Genomic DNA, 18884 nt, shown 5'->3' on the forward strand with positions numbered 1-18884 from the left:
CTGAGTATGTTGCCAAATTTTCTTGAAGCTGACAAAAACTCATTTTATACACTTGTTCACTAGCTGAATAATGTCTTACAAGCATCATATTCATTAATAAACCTTTAATTAATGCCTGAACTCCTTCAAATGAAGGGTTTTACAGCAGAGGAGGAGCAGAATACAGTAAATTTACACTATTGTAAACACTACCTGAAACAAGTACCTATAAAATATAATTATTATGGTTAACAATAGAAGAAATGACAACCTAACATCTGAAAATGTCGTCCAGACGTTCACCTAAACTCATTTTATACACTTAAATATTCACTCAATAACTTTTTATAAGCTGTCATGAAGTTAAACATGACATTTTTTTATGAATAAGCCTTTAATTAATGCAGAAAAGTCTTCAAAGTAAAGGTGAAAGACTCTTTTTTTATGCTACTGTAACATATTTAACACACGAGAACCCAAAGAAACAACCGTCACAGCAAAATGTTCATTTATTTCCTCTTAAAACATTATTAGTGATGTCGTTAATGTCATTTGGGAAAACAAAACATTATTTTAGGAAAGTTACAGTCAATTTGCATAATGTGTGAAATGAAAATATATCCTTTAATACAACATGCAGCTTTTATTCCAAGTACAATCTGTCCACAAAGCCTTTAAAACGACTGACAGAGACCTCCGACCCCCCCGATAGCATGTGACACTTTAAATTAGGTCCCACAGCAAACATGAACTCAGTAAATAGTTCCGTCTATTAAAAGTTAACGGGCAGAGTTGCTTTTGACCGGCGTCCTCCAGGTCTCCAATATGATGGTATTTTTAAAAAGCACTAATTAAAACGTAAAGTAATATGAAGTCATTAGGAACAAATTGATTAACAAAGACAAACAAACAGAATAAAACAGCTGTGAGATGAAACATCTGGGGTCTGCGGTAGGATTAGAGTTAAAAAATATATATTTATTATCATGAACGACAGAAGAACCGTTAACCTAACATCTGAAAATATCGTCTAAATTCATCTAGAATCACCCGAACTCTACTGAATAGTGTTTACACAACTTTCTATGAGCTGATATTAAAGTAATATTTTTGATTAATAACCATCTAAGTAATATCAAAACTCCCTAAAATGTCTTTACCAGAGCAGGATGATACATTGAATTTATGTTCTTCAATAGCTCAAACAAACCCTTTATCTTGAATCACTAGTATCATAAACGTTAGAGGAATAACACTCATGTAACATCTGGACAACATTTATTTATGTGAAGGTTTAATGAAACTCATGATAGAAAGAACAAATATTCTCTGGATTCTCAAATGAGAAGATTTGCTGCTTTTCTTTGTTTTAAATTAACACAAATGATTCATGTTTTTGTTTTAATGTCCTCAAGTCCATTTATGACATCATCAGATCTTTACTTTAATCAGGAAAAATAACTTCCTGCAGCTCAAAGTTATTATTGGATGTTTTATCAAACTGGCAGAGATGGAAGAAATATTTACTGTAGTAAAAGTACTAATACAGCAAAGTAAAAATACTCCATTACAAGTAAAAGTACATAAGTATTGTGAGCTTGATGTAGTTAAAGTATTGCAGTAAAAGTACATAAGTATTATGAGCTTGATGTAGTTAAAGTATTGCAGTAAAAGTACATAAGTATTATGAGCTTGATGTAGTTAAAGTATTGCAGTAAAAGTACATAAGTATTATGAGCTTGATGTAGTTAAAGTATTGCAGTAAAAGTACATAAGTATTATGAGCTTGATGTAGTTAAAGTATTGCAGTAAAAGTACATAAGTATTATGAGCTTGATGTAGTTAAAGTATTGCAGTAAAAGTACATTAGTATTATGAGCTTGATGTAGTTAAAGTATTGCAGTAAAAGTAGTGGTTTGGTCCCTCTGACTGATATATTATTATATATGACATCATTAGATTATTAATAGTGAAGCATCAGTGTTAGAGCAGCATGTTACTGTTGTAGCTGCTGGAGGTGGAGCTAGTTTACACTACTTTATATACAGTTAGCTAGTTTAGTCCAGTGGTTCCCAACCTAGGGGTCGGGCCCCTCCAAAGGGTCAGCAGATAAATCTGAGGGGTGGTGAGATGATTAATGGGAGAGGAAAGAAGAAAAAACAAAGTTCTGATACACAAATCTGTTTTCAGTTTTTGGACTTTTTCTCTAATCTTTGATTTTTGCTGAAATATTGGATCATTTGAACATTTATTGAAATGAAAGCATGTGAGAAGTTTAGAGGGAAAAATCACTATTTGGTGGAGCTGTTAACAACTCATAGACATGTGAAATGTGACCCCGACTACACACTGCTTTTTGTAAGACGTCAAAAGACAAAAAGGTTGGAAACCACTGGTTTCATCTTTAACAATGTGTTGTATTTTAAAAGCTTGTTATATTATCCATTGTGTCAAATCTTCATCTGAAAAGTAACTAAAGCTGTCAAATAAATGTAGTGGAGTAGAAAGTACAATATTTCCCTCTGAAATGTAGAAAGTAGCATCACATGGAAATACTCAAGTAAAGTACAAGTACTTCTAAACTGTACTTGAGTGAATGTATTGAGTTACTTTCTATTACTGTAAAGCAACAGTGTTAAACAGACGTTAATTGACTGTAATGTTGACGCTGGTGGTTTATTGCATCCTGTGATTTTAGTTTGGGCTCATTGAGGAAGTCGGTGTTCAGCTGTGAGAATTGATGGCTCTGTTTTTTGCAGCATGAGGGGATTTAAAGGTCAACGTGATAACTGAAACATTTGAAAGTCTGTGTGTAAACACTGAGAGAGAGATCAGCTGTGATGTGCTGCTGTGTGTCAGGAACACAACAGTCACTTTTAATTAAAGCTGAATAACCAGGTGTGACGTCCAGACGCTAAACTGTAGAAAATTACAAATCAAATGTAATTGATATTGATCTGTTCTGTTCAGATATATGCGTCTCTGAACGAGGCAAAGTTTCAGTCATACTTCAGATAACGACCCGCAATTTACTGTATTGTAGTTTATAATAAACTGTTTTTATCACCTGAAGCTCTGTAAACTTTACACTAACTGCTTGTTATAAATTAAAATATTAATTTTCAGTCTGTCAGTTGTCACCAGTTAGACAAAAACTAATGATTCCTTCTTAAATGAATGAATTAGAATCATATTTAGAGGCCAGAAGAAGTCAAACTGTCCTGTTTATCTTGAGGTGAGTCACCTGAGCAGGTGAACCTGTCAGTCAGCTCAGGAACCAGCTCTGCTTTTTAAACCGGTCTGTGAATCAGTCGTCTCGGCCTCACCTGTAAGAGCTGAACCTGTCGGTCTTTGATGTCAGCGAGGGCTCAAAGTCCTCTGATTGGCTGCTATCACAGCTGAGTCATTAACCTTCGGTCTCGGTCGGCGGACACACCTGCTGCAGGTAAACCGCTGAGAAACCAAGAAACGGTCGACTGACTTTATCTGATTGATTTCCTCGTCATCTGACTGAAACGTCAGGTTCTTCTGCGCTGAGTCATTTCAGCTAACGAGCTGCAGACGACCTCAAACAATTAATCAGTTTAATTAACATTAATCAGCAGTCGTTTTCCAGCCCAAACGCCCAAATCACAGTCAGATGTGACTGTTGGATGCTTTTGTTTGTCATTTATACAAATAAACAGAATATTTTGGGTTTTTTTTCTTTCAGTTGAGTAAAATTACCCTTCTGAACCTTTGAATGGAAGTTTTTCTGACATTTTGCAGACTAACAGATTGATTGATTGATTGATTGATTGATTGATTGATAACATTAATGGTTAGTTACAGTCTGAATGTGAAGGTAGAGCTGGTTCCAGAGCTCCTCCTGACGTTCACACTGTTTCTCACTAAAGTGAATTTAGTGTTTAGTCTTTTAAAGAACGTCTCTGAACACTTTACATGTTCGTTAACAAATGTGAATCACAGTCAAGATGAACTTCAACACAGAGACGTCCAGTTTAGAACCAGAGGAACTAAACTGGGAACTAAACGTCCCAGTCGTGCTTCCTGTTTGTGTTTCCATCACATGTGAGGAACCAGGTAGATCCTGCAGATTAGACTGATGAGGACTTAACAAATCCCCCTCGTCCTGAAGTGACACCAGAGTTCTTCCTTTTTTTTTTATGAATGAAGCAGCTGCTGTGTGTGTTTGACCAATCAGTGACGGTCAACCCTGCAAACCCCGCCCCCCAGAGTTCCTGTACTTTCGAATCGTCTGGTTGGTTCCCCTCCTCCTCGCCACCGAGGTCCGACCCGGACTAACGGCCGCGTACGGCGTCTCCATGATAGATCGGAGCTACTTCCTGTGTTTACGTTCTGGCTCCGCCCAGAAACATCTGACCAATGAGGCGACTTTATTTAACTGAAACATCTTCAGCTTTGATTTAAAAGAACTGAGGTTTAGTTTGGACAGAAAGCAGACCCAGACCCGGACCCAGACCCGGACCCAGACCCGGACCCGGACCCAGACCACCTGAGAGTCTGGATGCTTCATAACGCAGCAGCTTCTAAACCGTTCAGTGCTTTATAAACCAACAGCAGTGTTTTAACAAGCAGCTCTTTGACAGACAGGAAGTCAGTGAGAAGACGTCAGACTGACTGAGACATCTAGTCCTTTAATCTTTGATATATTCTTCAGTCCAGGTCCGAGTCCACGACGACACCCAGAGTTCTGGCTCAGTTTGTAAATGTTATTGATTGAAGCTGAACTGTTAACTTGTGTTTACAGTCGTCTGCAGTATCGTAGGAAGTTCAGACGTAAAAGCAGAAATAAAACAAATAAACATGTTTGGAGCGCAGAAGGTTTGAGGAGATTTTAATGTTGGTCTAAACTCTTGAGAAACATCCTCATTACACAGATATTCCTCCTGAGATGAGCAGCGATAAGACTGAACGTTACGTGACTCTGATGCCATCTGTTCAGAGGACTCTGTAGCCGGTAATTTGACTGAGATCAGATGTCTGCAGAGGAATGTCCCGGCTTGAAAAAACATAATTGGAATCCCATTTATTCTGGTTTATAGTGTGAAGAGGAACATGAAGTTAGAGACGCAGCCTCGGGCTCCGGCTGCTGCCTGGAAGCTTCAAACAGCTTCAACTACTTCTGATAAAAGTGATAAATATAAACTTTTACTCTTTGTTCCTTCAGTCTCAAACTGACAAAGAATGTATTTAAACTGAATAGTTCTTAAAGTGAAAGACGGTCGTCAGTTCCTGTTTATAAAACACAACAGAAGTTATAGGTGTCACTGTAAAAGCATTTTGGTGTGATTCAAATGAGGTTTAAAGTCTTAAAACAACAGGAAGCATCAGTCTGTTGGTGTTGATTCAGACTCACATATCTGAACATTAATGTTTTCACTACTGACTGCAGGTTGATTCAAGTTTTACAAAGCACTGATTGATGTTTCCTTAAAAAGTCTTAAAAGTCATTTTAAACACATTTCATTCACTTACATACTGTTTGTAGCCACAGACAGTGATGTAAAGGTCCAGTTTCTCTCAGGTGAGGGTTTCTGTTGGTTCGGGATTAAACAAGATGTTTGATGATGTCGTCTTGAGCTTTATGGAAACTGTGATGACAACGACTGATTGATAAAGATTCATCAATAATGAAAATGATCGTTAGTAGTTTAGTTGTATTCAGATCAGCATGAGTGCTGCGACACGACGGTGAAAAACAAACTGACCCGTTCATCCTTCATCCTTCATCCATCATCCATCCTCCATCCATCCTTCATCCATCCATCCATCATCCATCCATCCATCCATCCATCCATCATCCATCCATCCATCATCCTTCATCCATCCATCCATCCATCATCCATCCATCATCCATCCATCCATCATCCATCCATCCATCCATCATCCATCCATCCATCCATCATCCATCCATCCATCATCCATCCATCCTTCATCCATCCATCCATCATCCATCCATCCATCCATCCATCATCCATCCATCCATCCATCATCCTTCATCCATCCATCCATCCATCATCCATCCATCATCCATCATCCTTCATCCATCCATCCATCATCCATCATCCATCCATCATCCATCCATCATCCTTCATCCATCCATCCATCATCCCTCCATCATCCATCCATCATCCCTCCATCATCCATCCATCATCCATCCATCCATCCATCATCCATCCATCATCCATCCATCATCCCTCCATCATCCATCCATCATCCATCCATCCATCCATCATCCCTCCATCATCCATCCATCATCCCTCCATCATCCATCCATCATCCATCCATCCATCCATCATCCATCCATCATCCATCCATCATCCATCCATCCATCATCCATCCATCCATCATCCATCCATCCATCATCCATCCATCATCAATCCATCCATCCATCCATCATCCATCCATCATCCATCCATCCATCCATCCATCCATCCATCCATCCATCATCCATCCATCCATCCATCATCCATCCATCATCCATCCATCATCCATCCATCATCAATCCATCCATCCATCAATCCATCATCCATCCATCATCCATCCATCCATCCATCCATCATCCATCCATCATCCATCCATCCATCCATCCATCCATCCATCCATCCATCCATCATCCATCCATCCATCCATCATCCATCCATCATCCATCCATCATTCATCCATCATCCATCCATCATCCATCCATCATTCATCCATCATCCATCCATCCATCATTCATCCATCCATCCATCCATCCATCATCCATCCATCCTTCATCCATCCATCCTTCATCCATCCATCCATCATCCATCCATCCTTCATCCATCCATCCATCATCCATCCATCATCCATCCATCCATCCATCCATCCATCATCCATCCATCCTTCATCCATCCATCCATCATCCATCCATCCATCCATCATCCATCGATCCAACCTTCATCCATCATCCATCCATCCATCCATCCATCCATCCATCCATCCATCCATCATCCATCCATCCATCCATCCATCCATCATCCATCCATCACCCATCCATCCATCATCCATCCATCCATCTATCCATCATCCTTCATCCATCCATCCATCATCCATCCATCCTTCATCCATCCATCCATCATCCATCCATCCATCATCCATCCATCATCCATCCATCCTTCATCCATCCATCATCCATCCATCCATCCATCATCCATCCATCATTCATCCATCCATCATCCATCCATCATCCATCCATCATCCATCATCCATCCATCATCCATCCATCATTCATCCATCCATCATCCATCATCCTTCATCCATCCATCCTTCATCCATCCATCCATCCATCATCCATCCATCATCCATCCTTCATCCATCCATCATCCATCCATCCTTCATCCATCCATCCATCCATCCATCCATCATCCATCCATCCATCCATCATCCATCCATCATCCATTCATCCATCATCCATCCATCATTCATCCATCCATCATCCATCCATCATCCATTCATCCATCATCCATCCATCATCCATCCATCATCCATCCATCCTTCATCCATCCATCCATCATCCATCCATCATCCATCCATCCAACCTTCATCCATCCATCATCCATCATCCATCCATCATCCATCCATCCTTCATCCATCCATCCATCCATCATCCATCCATCCATCCATCCATCCATCCATCCATCCATCATCCATCCATCATTCATCCATCATCCATCCATCCATCAGTGAGGATCGTCTCAGCTGGAAGTGTTTAATGAGGATCGGAGCTGGTTTTGGGTTTTCCTGATCCCGGTGTGTGCGGGCTGCAGGAGGAGGAACATGTTTGGGAATTTTCTTTGCCGAGTCGACTCTGTAACTGCTGGTTTTACAACAGGAGGGAATTTCCTGCTGCGGAGCCGTGAGTCAGCGTGCAGGAGAGCAGGAACGCTGTGACGGGAAGTTTAAACGCTCCGGCTGAACTTCAGTCAGGGAAACACGTTTGGACCAGACTCCGGTTTATTATCAGACTCTGTCTCACTGTAATTTGAATTTAACGAGTTCCTGGTGTCAGTTGTTCCAGAGCTGCTTGTGTCAGAGATCCTTCATCTGTCAAACAACCTTAAACCTTCCAGATGCTAACATGCTAACACGCTAACATGCTATATACTGGGCTCATACTGGCTTACTGGGACCGATACTCACAAACAACGATATAGATAACTTATAAAAGATATGGGCTCATATCAGACAACATGTACGCTGATACATACCGATATATCAGCTGACTGATATCAACATATTAGCTTAATAACATGCTGATGTTAGAAGTTTATTTAGTCGATTGATTGATTAGTTGCCAACTATTAAAGTAATCACTATTAACTATTTTGTGTGATCGACATTTTTCATTATTTTCTGACATTTTATGGACCAAACAACTAATCAAGAAATTGTTTTGAGTCATTTTTTTAAGAAAATAAATAAACGTCCAAATTCTCTGATTTCAGCGTCTCAAATGTCAATATTTGTAACGATTATTTTTATTATTGATTAATCTGTGAATTGTTTTCTTCCTTTGAAAGAATGATAATCTTTCTATAACTGACAGAATAAAAACATTTTTGTAACTTTTCTTTAATGGAAAATTGAAATTCAGTCGTATTTTCTTATAAAACATTAATTATTTATGAGCTTTAGCTTCTTGAAGTCGGACGTGAAGCTTTTTAATCTGATTTATTCCTTCACAGTTTATTCTGGACTGTTTACAGACTGTGTGTGTGTGTGTGTGTCTGAAACAGAAACAGTTCGATCCAGTAAACGTTTGCTTGAAAAGTGACTTCATCAATGATTGCTGATCAGTTATGTTCAGACAGTTTCTGATCAACCTGATCGATCGATTTGACTTTTTTTTAAACTCTCAGTTAAACTTTTTCTTTTGTGTTTCCTGTCTGCGTTCCAGAGTCCGGACTCTTCAGCATGAGGACCAGGATCAAGGTGCAGCGTGATGTCATCGGCGCTCAGTCCAGGAGAGCAGACGGCTTTTGTGTGACGCCCGCTTCGGTGTGACCGGGAGCTCCTCCCCCGACCCGACACGCACGCCAACCCCCGACGCTCAGACAGCCTCTCAAACACAACACAGATAGTTGGTGGCGGTTCACGGTTTCTGCTTTTCACTGCAGAGTGAGGCCTCTCTCTCTCTCTCTCTCTCTCTCTCTCTCTCTCTCTCTCTCTCTCTCTCTCTCTCTCTCTCTCTCTGTGTCTCTCGGCCCGGAGGTTTTCGGGCTGCCAAGCGCCATCAGGATGACATCATACCCGACCGACACAATGGAGCTCTTCATCCTCTGAGGGCCCTCGCCAGGCTGCGTCACTGCGCTGGACCGCCGGCCCGAGACACCCAGGAGGAGGAGGAGGAGGAGGAGGAGGGGGAGGAGGACTACAAGCAGGGGAGGGAGGGGGGTGGGGGGGGTGGGAGGGAAGGGAAGGGAAGGGAAGGGGGGAGGAGGAGGAGGAGGAGGAGGAGGAGAAGCAGTCTGACATGTCGGAGCGTCCCCCGGGATCAGGATCCGGGATGCTGCTGAGGCCCGGCGCCGTGCGGCCCATCGGGGCGGAGGCTCTGGTGGCCCTGCTGGAGGGGGGGCTGGACCGGGTGGTGCTGATCGACAGCCGGCCCTTCGTGGACTACAACGCCTCGCACATCCTGGAGGCGGTGAACGTGAACTGCTCCAAGCTGATGAAGAGGAGGCTGCAGCAGGACAAAGTGCAGATCGCTGAGCTGCTGCAGCACTCGGCCAAGAAGAAGGTAAAACTCTTTCAAAACATCTTAAAGTCAGCTGTTTGACCTTTTTACATGACCTCTGCTCGTTACATGCACCCTGACGACCCCGTGACCTTTCCTCTAGCGCCCCCCGCAGCCCCCGTTAAACACAGACATGAAGGAATCATAATAATGACTGTTTGAGTTGAATCTGTGAAGCAGAACCAGTTGTGTATTTCTGTAACTCTTTGTCATGTTTTTGGAATGATGATGTTTGTCGGTTCCTCGTTTCTTTGTGTTTTTATTACCAGACGTAGTTTGAGCTGATGTTTCATGCAGGAGAGGTGATGTGAGGAAGCAGAGACGTCCTCACAGTGAAACTTGTTAAACCTGCTGCTTTTTCTCCTGCTGCAGTCTGAAGTGAAGTTCTGGGCTCCGTGTGGGCGTCTGACCTCACAGCTGTATATTTATATTTAACAAAAGAGATTTAGCGAGCCGCTGAGGTCGCTCCTCCCTTTTTGTGGTGTCGTGTTAAATTGAAATAACAGCTTTTTAAAAGGAAGCTCGCCGGCCAGTTTTATTACTGAGGCAACATTTTCCGTACGATTATGAGCTGTAATTAATTCTGCGTGCAGCGAAGGAGAGAAAGGCGAGTTTCCTCGAGTGAGTACAAGTTAAAGAGCAGCCAAACCGCCGAGTGTGGAGCTGAGAGGAGGGAGGCTGCTGGCTGCCAGAGACCCTCCACTGGTTCCACTGGTTCCACTGGTATATCAGTGTCACCTATTAGTGATTAAATACTTTTCTTTCTCTCTTTTCTGTATCATAAGACTCTAGAAGGATGTGACGTGTCCTCTCATGTTGTAGTTAGAAATGTGTGATTAATGATGTGACGGTAACGAAGGTGTTAATGATTGACGGCGTGTTTCAGTTGGAGCTGCAGGGCGATCAGGAGGTGGTCGTGTACGATCAGAGCTCTTCAGACCCGGCGGCTCTCGGCTCGGACTCTTTCCTCAGCGTCCTGTTGGTTAAACTGGAGAGGAGCTTCCCCTCCGTCCACCTGCTGTCAGGTGAGTCTGTCGACTCTGACGTCTACATCCAGTCTGTCACATTACTGGTTCAGATGAAACAAACCAGATAAAACATGTGGATCGGGGAGGTTTAGAGGCGCTGGCTAGCCGTTTCCACTCTTTATGCTAAGCTAAGCTAAGCTAGCCGGATGCTAACTGTAGCTTCATGTTAAACGGTACGAAACACAACGTTTACTGTCACTTATAACAAATAAAAACATGGAATCATCACATCTGAGAAGCTGAAACTGATCGATTGATCTACTAATCATTGCAGCTCTTCTTCATATTGATCTTTCAGCAGGAAAAACATCAAACTTCCCCTTTAAGAAACATCCAAACTGCTTTTAATCAGGATCTGATCTGGTTGACCCTCGTCTCCTCTCAGCTCAACTAAACACTCACAGAAATGATTTATTATTATTATTATTATTATTATTATTATTATTATTATTATTATTATGATGTGCAAACATGATAGAGTATCTGTAGTTTTGCGTGTACACACTTCCTGTCACTAGACTGCAGGAAATAAAAGCAGAAGAAGAATGAATGGAATCATTTATTGCTGTTTTCATTCTCTTCAGTCTGTGAGAAGACGACGTGGATCCGTTTAATCGATACAGTCCATCGACTTGATCGATCAGGCTTCATCCGTCACGCTTGTGCTCACGTTCCAGAAACAAGTTTATATCACCACAAAGTCGAGTCATAAATAAATAACATGAAGTCAGAATGAACAGTAAACATGTTCCAGAGCGGAGAAGTGAAATGTCTTTAATGTCTCAGAGTTCCTGGTTCTCTGATGTTGTTGTGTAAGCGTGAAACCTTTGACCCAGTGATTTTTTGGGAAGGTTTTAGTTGCTGATGGTTGAGGGTGGAGTCCGTCGGTGCAGCATGACATCATGGTTACATAACAGGAGCCTCAGTGGAAAGAAGGGAGGACGCCTCATAAAAACCGCTGCACAGTTCAGCCCATCAGTACCTTACTTTATGATCTGTAGATATGACTGTGAGTTTAATGTTAATGATCCACAGAAAGAATCATTGATCAGTCGATCGACAGAAAATGTATCAACAACTATTTTAATCATTATTTTAGCAAAAAATGCCAAATGTCCTTGTTGCAGCTTCTCAGATGTGATGATTTAAAGCTTTTCTGCAAACTGAATATTTTTGGACTTTTGATTGAAGAAGACGACCAAATGATAAATCAATTGATCGATTAATTGATAATGAAAATAATCGTTGGTTGCAGCTGTTTGTCCTCTAACGAGAGGATTTATTAACAAACCCAATAATCAAATCAAATAATAATAATGAAACTCAGGAAGCAGATTATTGATGATTTTCTTTATTAACAGGATCAGAAAACAGTGAAAATCATTTTCTAAATGTTCAATCAGTTTCATGTCAGTTTTTAGGAGACGTTGTGTGATCGTTTATCTTCCTGCTTCTTTCATTAGTGAAACATATGGAGGTAAAAGTGTGACTTTATAAATGTGAAGATCAAATCTTTACATCTTTTATAAAAAAATGTTTTTAATGTGAACAAAAAAACCCCCAAAAAAACAAAAGAGTGAAAATATTTCTGGAGTTCAGAATAACATCAGACAAAACTCACAAATACTGAATTTACTGTAAAACAAAGAAAAACAACTGCTGCTTGAAAAAAGATCAATCGATTATCAATATAGTTGCAGATATAGATGAAGGGCATCATAACAGTGATGTCTGCTAACTTTCACCATATTTATATAAAGTTGTTTTTCAGTCAGTTTTCTGTCAACATGAAGAAGATCCTTATTAATAAACTGTAAATGTATTGATTAAACATATAAACTGATCGATGGAACAAACCGCAGCAACGAGAGGCTGAAAAATAATCACACAACATCTTTATATGAAGAAAAATAAAAAAAGGTTTCATAATGAAAGAATATCTGGTGTCGGAGCTGCAGAGCATCAATCCAGAGGCTTGTTGCTAGGCAACAAGTGTGGAGGATGATGAACCGTCTGCAGCCGGAGGCAGCAGGTCGTTGAATAGAAACAACATCAGATACGCAGATTTATCTGAACTTCTATTAGAGACTAATTAATTCCATTTAATTCTTCTTCTACTGTTAATGAAACGTAACACTTCCTGCTCAGATGTGTCACATTAAAAGCCTCCAACTGCACAGTTATCGGTGAAAGAAACTTGTTTCTCTTTGGCTCTTTGGCCCTTTGTTGTACTTTAGTCTGAAAATCTCGGTGTGTTTCCTGTCAGGTGGTTTCTGTGAGTTCTCTCACCTGTTTCCTGGTCTGTGTGAGGGGAAGTCCGCCCTGGTGCCCTCCTGTATCTCTCAGCCCTGCCTGCCGGTGACCAACGTGGGACCGACCCGCATCCTGCCTCACCTGTACCTGGGCTGCCAGAGAGACGTCCTCAACAAGGTACCAGCCAGACCTGGATCCTGTCACAGACATCATGAATCCTCTGTGGGGGATTTATAAAGACCTGCATCATCATCGATTATCTAACAAAACAAAAAAACAGTTTCTCTCCTCATGAATCATGTTTTTTTAACTCTTCGGCGTCTTCGTGTCTCTGCAGGATCTGATGCAGCAGAACGACATCGTCTACGTCCTGAACGCCAGCAACACCTGCCCCAAACCCGACTTCATCCCGGAGTCTCACTTCCTGCGAGTTCCCGTCAACGACAGCTTCTGCGAGAAGATCCTGCCCTGGTTGGACCGATCGGTGGAGTTCATTGGTCAGCAGGAAACCTTTGTCATGTGACTGTAGATCAGGGAACATAATGATGAACGATGATGTCACAGCAGACGTTTAAACATGTTGAACTAATGACGCATCAGTGCAGCTTCCTGGTGTCGGATTAGGTCTTCTTAACATTTTTATATTCATAAGATGATTATTAAGTGAAGGAATGATTGGAAAACATCTAACTTGGTGCTTTTTTGCTAATTAGACTTTTACACTTTTGTCACTCCTGAGCCTCCGTACTTCATCCAATCTTCACCAAACTTGGTACACATCCTCCTCAGGGTCCAGAAACAACGGTTACATGTTTGTTGATACTTTACACAGCTTCCCTTATGATTGGTTACCGAGGTCAAGTGGGCGGGGTTTACAGGAAGAAAAGGCTGTAACGCCAGTTTCAACCAAAATTGGGTCACATGTGCAAAGAGCAAACCTACAGTTTTGCCACTGGGGGGCGCTGCAGTTAACCAAAATGTTTGAATAATGTTCATCTGTTTTAACTCCAGGGGTCGATTGCGCCGCCTTGTGGCCGTTTTACCTTTACCTTCTCGTATCAGCAACAACAAACAGATAATTATAGAGTAGAAATACTCCTTTATTCCCGTATGAGTCAAACTAATATTTGTAAATGTTTGTGTGTTTCAGAGAAGGCCAAAGCCTGTAACGCTCGGGTCCTGGTTCACTGTCTGGCTGGAATCTCGCGCTCGGCCACCATCGCCATCGCCTACATCATGAAGAGGATGGACATGACGCTGGACGAGGCGTACAGGTCAGAGTCATATGTGGTTATCTATCGTTGGTCTGGATGTTTACTCTGTCTCAGAAGACATCAGCGTGTGTTTGTCATCGGCAGGTTCGTGAAGGAGAAGCGTCCGACCATCTCGCCCAACTTTAACTTCCTGGGTCAGCTGCTGGACTTTGAGAAGAAGATCAAGAGTCCTCTCGCTGCCGACGCCAAACTCAAGTCCCTCCATCCTCAGGAGCCCAGCGGCGAGGCTCCCGCTCCGCTGCAGGACGAGCCTCCGGTCAGCCAGGAGGCCCCCGGGGGCCCCGGCCTGGCCCTGCTGGAGCCCCTCACCCTGCCCTGCGTGCTGGCCGACGCCCCCGAGGAGCGTCTGCTGGCTCAGGCTCTGAGCGGCCTGCAGCTGGCCGACGGCGCCGAGGACAGCGCCCGCCTGAAGCGCTCCTTCTCTCTGGACATCAAGTCGTACGGCGAGCCGGGCGGGAACGCCGCCGCCGCCGCCGCCGTTCACCGGGTTTTCGCGCCGCACGCCGGGCCGGGAGACGCCGCCGAGTTCTTCAAACCGTCCGGCTTCAAGGACACGAGCAGTAAACCCTGCCAGTTCTCGCCGGTGGAGGAGGTGTCGGAGCAGTCCACGCCGGAGCAGAGCCCCGACAAGGAGGAGGCGGACGCCCCGGAGCGAGCCGCGCCGCCGCCACCGCCGATCAGTAAACCTCCACCCGCTGCTGCCACCTGCTCGCAGCTGCATCGCAGCGGGAGCATGGAGGAGAACGCCACCAGCTTCCTGTTCGGTCTGTCCCGCAGCCAGCAGCATCTGGCCAAACCGGGCTCCGGCGGCGCCCTGAAAGGCTGGCACTCCGACATCCTGCTGGGCCCCGTCACCGTCTCCACCTCCTCGCTGGCCGGCGGCTGGTACCTCTCCTCCGAGTCCACGCGCTTCTACTCCACGTCGGCCATCCTGAGCGGCGGCGGCGGCGGCGGCGGCGGCTTCGCGGCGTACAGCTGCGGCCACGGCCTGGAGGCGGTACGGCGGCGCAGCCGGCAGAGGACGGGCGACCGCGGGGACTCGCGGAGGAGCTGGCACGAAGAGAGCAGCTTCGAGAAGCAGCTGAAGCGTCGCAGCTGTCAGATGGAGTTCGGAGACGGGATGACGGACAGCCGGTCCAGAGAGGAGATGGGGAAGGTCGGCAGTCAGTCCAGTTTCTCCGGCAGCATGGAGATCATCGAGGTTTCCTGAAACGCTCTCGGGAGGTTCCAGCGGAGAAACGGAGCAACACACACCGACGGCGCCGCGGTCAGTCGGACGCAGCTCACAGTCGACGGCGAAGAAGGTGAAGAGTTTAAAAAGTTCAGCTGCAGGCGAAGTCTTCATCAGATAAACGTCATCATCAAACAGACACAACATGAGCTCCGCCTACTGTTAGATCACATGACGCTAAATAACAACAAACAGTCTGTTATTGATCCATAAAAACATCACAGATGCTCTCAAATGATTTCAGCTTTTCATGTTTTAACAGAAGAAGAAGATTCAGACTAATAATCAGCAACTTTCTCAATAAAAAGTCTTTTTTTTTTTTAAGCAAAAATGCCAAATATTCTGTTTTTCTTTGACATATTTAACAGTAAATTGAAGATCTGCAGACAAAACAAGCATATTGATTATTGATTAAACTGTAAACGGCATTTTTTTCCACATTTTATAGACGAATTGATTCTTTTTCTGTTCTCAGAAACTGTGATCGGCATTGTTTTAAACATTTCATCAACCAAACCATGAATCTTTATTGATCCAGAAAACAAATCAGCGGGTTCATTCATTCATCAGTTCCTGCAGCAGTGAGTGAAGAAGACACAGAAACAGGTCGACGTGTTGAGGAAAGTCGCAGCAGCGTCTCTGAACTGGTTTTTGTGAGTTTCTCGGACGTCGGTGTGTGTTCGCCGGAAACTCGGGCAGCAGCTGCGAAGTTTCTCAGCATGACGGGAAAAAAAAAAAAGGACGACAGAAACTTTTCACTGACTGAACGTTTCGTCTTGTTTCTGGAGATGCTGAACAGGAACGTCGGTGGGAATCTCAGGTGTTGATGGGAGCTGCGGTCCCGACGCGGCGGATCAGAGGACTCAGGAAGTCGGTGTCAGTTTGGTTTGATGACGGACTGAGACGTCGTGCAAGGAAGGAAGTCGGACTTTTTTTTCACAGTTAATCTTGCACTACTGTGGCGTGGAGACAGTTTCTCATTAAAAGTGTATAAAAGATGAAAGAAAAATACTTGACGTGAGTGTTTTTTTTTAATGCTGTCGGGTAAAGAAACATCCCGCCAAAAAGGTTCAAAAGAAAAGTTTGAGACAAAAATATTTCATTTAAAAAATATACGATAAAACATCTTTTGCTGGTTTCTGTCACTTAATGGACTCAGTATAGAAATAAAACAGGAAATAAATTAAGATCAGAGTAAAAAAAATACAACCAGGTGAGTTTCCCCTTCACTTCATAAAGTCTAGATAAATGTAATCCCTTATTAATAATAAAAACAAAATACATTTATACAAAACTTTATGTTATATGTGTTGAGAGATGACAGATAATTAAAGGCAGAAATAAGAAATACAGGAAACTCAATATGAACGTGTTTAACAGGTGAGACAGTGAAGCTGCTGTCAGCGGCGCCATCTGCTGGACAAACCGAGTCATTAAAGAAACACTTCACTGTTTGTTCAAATCTGTCTTAAAACGAACTTTAAACACATTTCAACATCTAAACGCTGCACTTTTCTTTGAGCTTTTTTTTTTGCCAACATGTGCAGCGACATCAGAGTGTGATAAGATGATTGATCGATGATTTATGATCGATCGGGTTCTGTTCAGGAAATATATCTTCTGACATCTTCTGATTTGAAAAGAAAGACGACAATAAACAGTCAAATATGATCTTTTTTCATCTGATTAATGGTTCCAGTTCAGATCTTTTTTTTTGTCCCGTGAGAGAAAAATTCTCTTTGCAGCATAAAAACCGTTAAAAACCGTTAAAAGTGACGTCACTGTAACAGAAAGAAAAAACAGCAACAAGAAGAATAAAATGCTGAAGTTCAACAACCATCCAAAACCAACATTTAACAATATTTACTTTAAATGAATGGTTTTGTCTGTAAAAAGTCAGAAAATGGTGAAAGATGCTCGTTATCATTTCTCTTAGAGCCCAAAGTGACGTCAAAAGATGTCAGAAATATTCAGAAATTTCTCTCATGTAGGAAAATAACTTTTGTGGCGTTTAACTGAAAAAATGAATTAAAAGACGAATCATTCATCAAAACATCTGGAAACACACTTGAGGTGGAAGTTGATCTTGAAGTTTGAGATCCCATGAGACCGCTAGTGCACCAGTGGCTGATGGGAAATGTAGTTGATGAAGGCTAACGAGCTAATCTGTGTTTTAATCTCAGCAGAATTTATTTAGGGTCTGGCAGCAGTTTACTTCTTACATCCAGTTATTTGTATGAACTGCTGGACTGGATCATAGTTATCCTTATTGTACTTCAGATAATCACTGAGTATCTTTATCTACTTCCTCACACACCTTATAGACATGAAACACTTCCATTAAATGAAATGGATAGTATATATATGCATAACTAATTGAACCCTGGTAACAAATCAGTATCAGTAAAGAGTCATTTCTGAGTCCGTGGACTAGTGCAACCCAAACTCTTCAACTCTTTTTTAAAAGGTGTCTCTTTTAGTGGGAATATGAAGGAGACCTTTAATTGTCTTTAACTGGGAAATTAAATACCTAAAGTTGTCTAGGAGGTTTTGTATCAGCAGGCGTCAGTTCCTCTCCAACAACCACAGGGAAGAAGCTGTTCCTCTTCATCTGAAGTCTTCCTCAAAGCTAACAAGAGAAAATCACATCAGCAGGTGATCTGAGGCTAGTGAGTGCAGAGAATGAGCAACTAGCTCTCACAGACCACAGCTACAACCATCTGAACCCTTTTTAAGCTCAATAATAAATAGTAATATTACTGTGGTCTAATTTAAATGCACAATAATAACTATAGCTCATTCTAACTTATATTAAATGCAAAACACACATAACTCCCTAACATGAGGAGTAAAACTATGACGTCTAAAGCAACATATTCCTTTGACATTTAGCTTAAAACAGCATAAACTATGTGAGTTTACATTCTGGACACAGATACTTGTACATATTCTTGCTAAAGTCCGTCTAGCATGGTGGCTAATTAGCGATTAGCTTAATTCACGATTAGCGAATAGCATGCTAATAAACATGAAGTTGGTCGTTAAGACTTTACCATGAGGCAGACAGATGGGTCCGGGTATCATCGGATAATTCGTAATTCATTTGTAATTTAAAAACCAAAAAAAAAACGGTAAATCTGTTATTTGTTTCAAAACAAACAAAAAAAAAACGTGTTTTTGGTTTTTCCCGATTCGTTTTATCGTTATTTCTTTTTGGATTGAATATCAAACAGGTCTGCGGACATCAAGCTAATTCGTTTTTGCATTTGAAACCAACTTTCGTAATTTTCATCAAACTGGACTTTAGATTGTGCATTTTATTCAACCTCCACTGTTAC

The 18884-nt window shown here is 42.2% G+C and overlaps 1 protein-coding gene across 1 annotated transcript; it reads left to right on the forward strand.

The window, feature by feature from the left end:
- Positions 1-9462: 9462 nt before the first annotated feature.
- On the forward strand, positions 9463-15614 carry dusp16 (dual specificity phosphatase 16). The gene is made up of 6 exons (XM_042403076.1): positions 9463-9763; positions 10647-10785; positions 13055-13218; positions 13379-13538; positions 14192-14315; positions 14400-15614. The coding sequence occupies exons 1-6, from the start codon at positions 9500-9502 to the stop codon at positions 15523-15525; spliced, it is 1977 nt and encodes a 658-aa protein (XP_042259010.1). The 5' UTR covers positions 9463-9499; the 3' UTR covers positions 15526-15614.
- The last annotated feature ends 3270 nt before the right edge of the window (positions 15615-18884 follow it).

The sequence above is a fragment of the Thunnus maccoyii genome, chromosome 23 (assembly GCF_910596095.1).
Source record: "Thunnus maccoyii chromosome 23, fThuMac1.1, whole genome shotgun sequence".
Classification (NCBI taxonomy): Eukaryota; Metazoa; Chordata; class Actinopteri; order Scombriformes; family Scombridae; genus Thunnus; species Thunnus maccoyii.

Coding starts and splice junctions, on each gene's coding strand:
- dusp16 (XM_042403076.1), top strand. CDS start 9,500: ATGTCGGAGCGTCCCCCGGGATCAGGATCCGGGATGCTGCTGAGGCCC. Junction 13,219..13,378: donor AGAGAGACGTCCTCAACAAG/GTACCAGCCAGA, acceptor GTGTCTCTGCAG/GATCTGATGCAGCAGAACGA. Junction 13,539..14,191: donor CCGATCGGTGGAGTTCATTG/GTCAGCAGGAAA, acceptor TGTGTGTTTCAG/AGAAGGCCAAAGCCTGTAAC.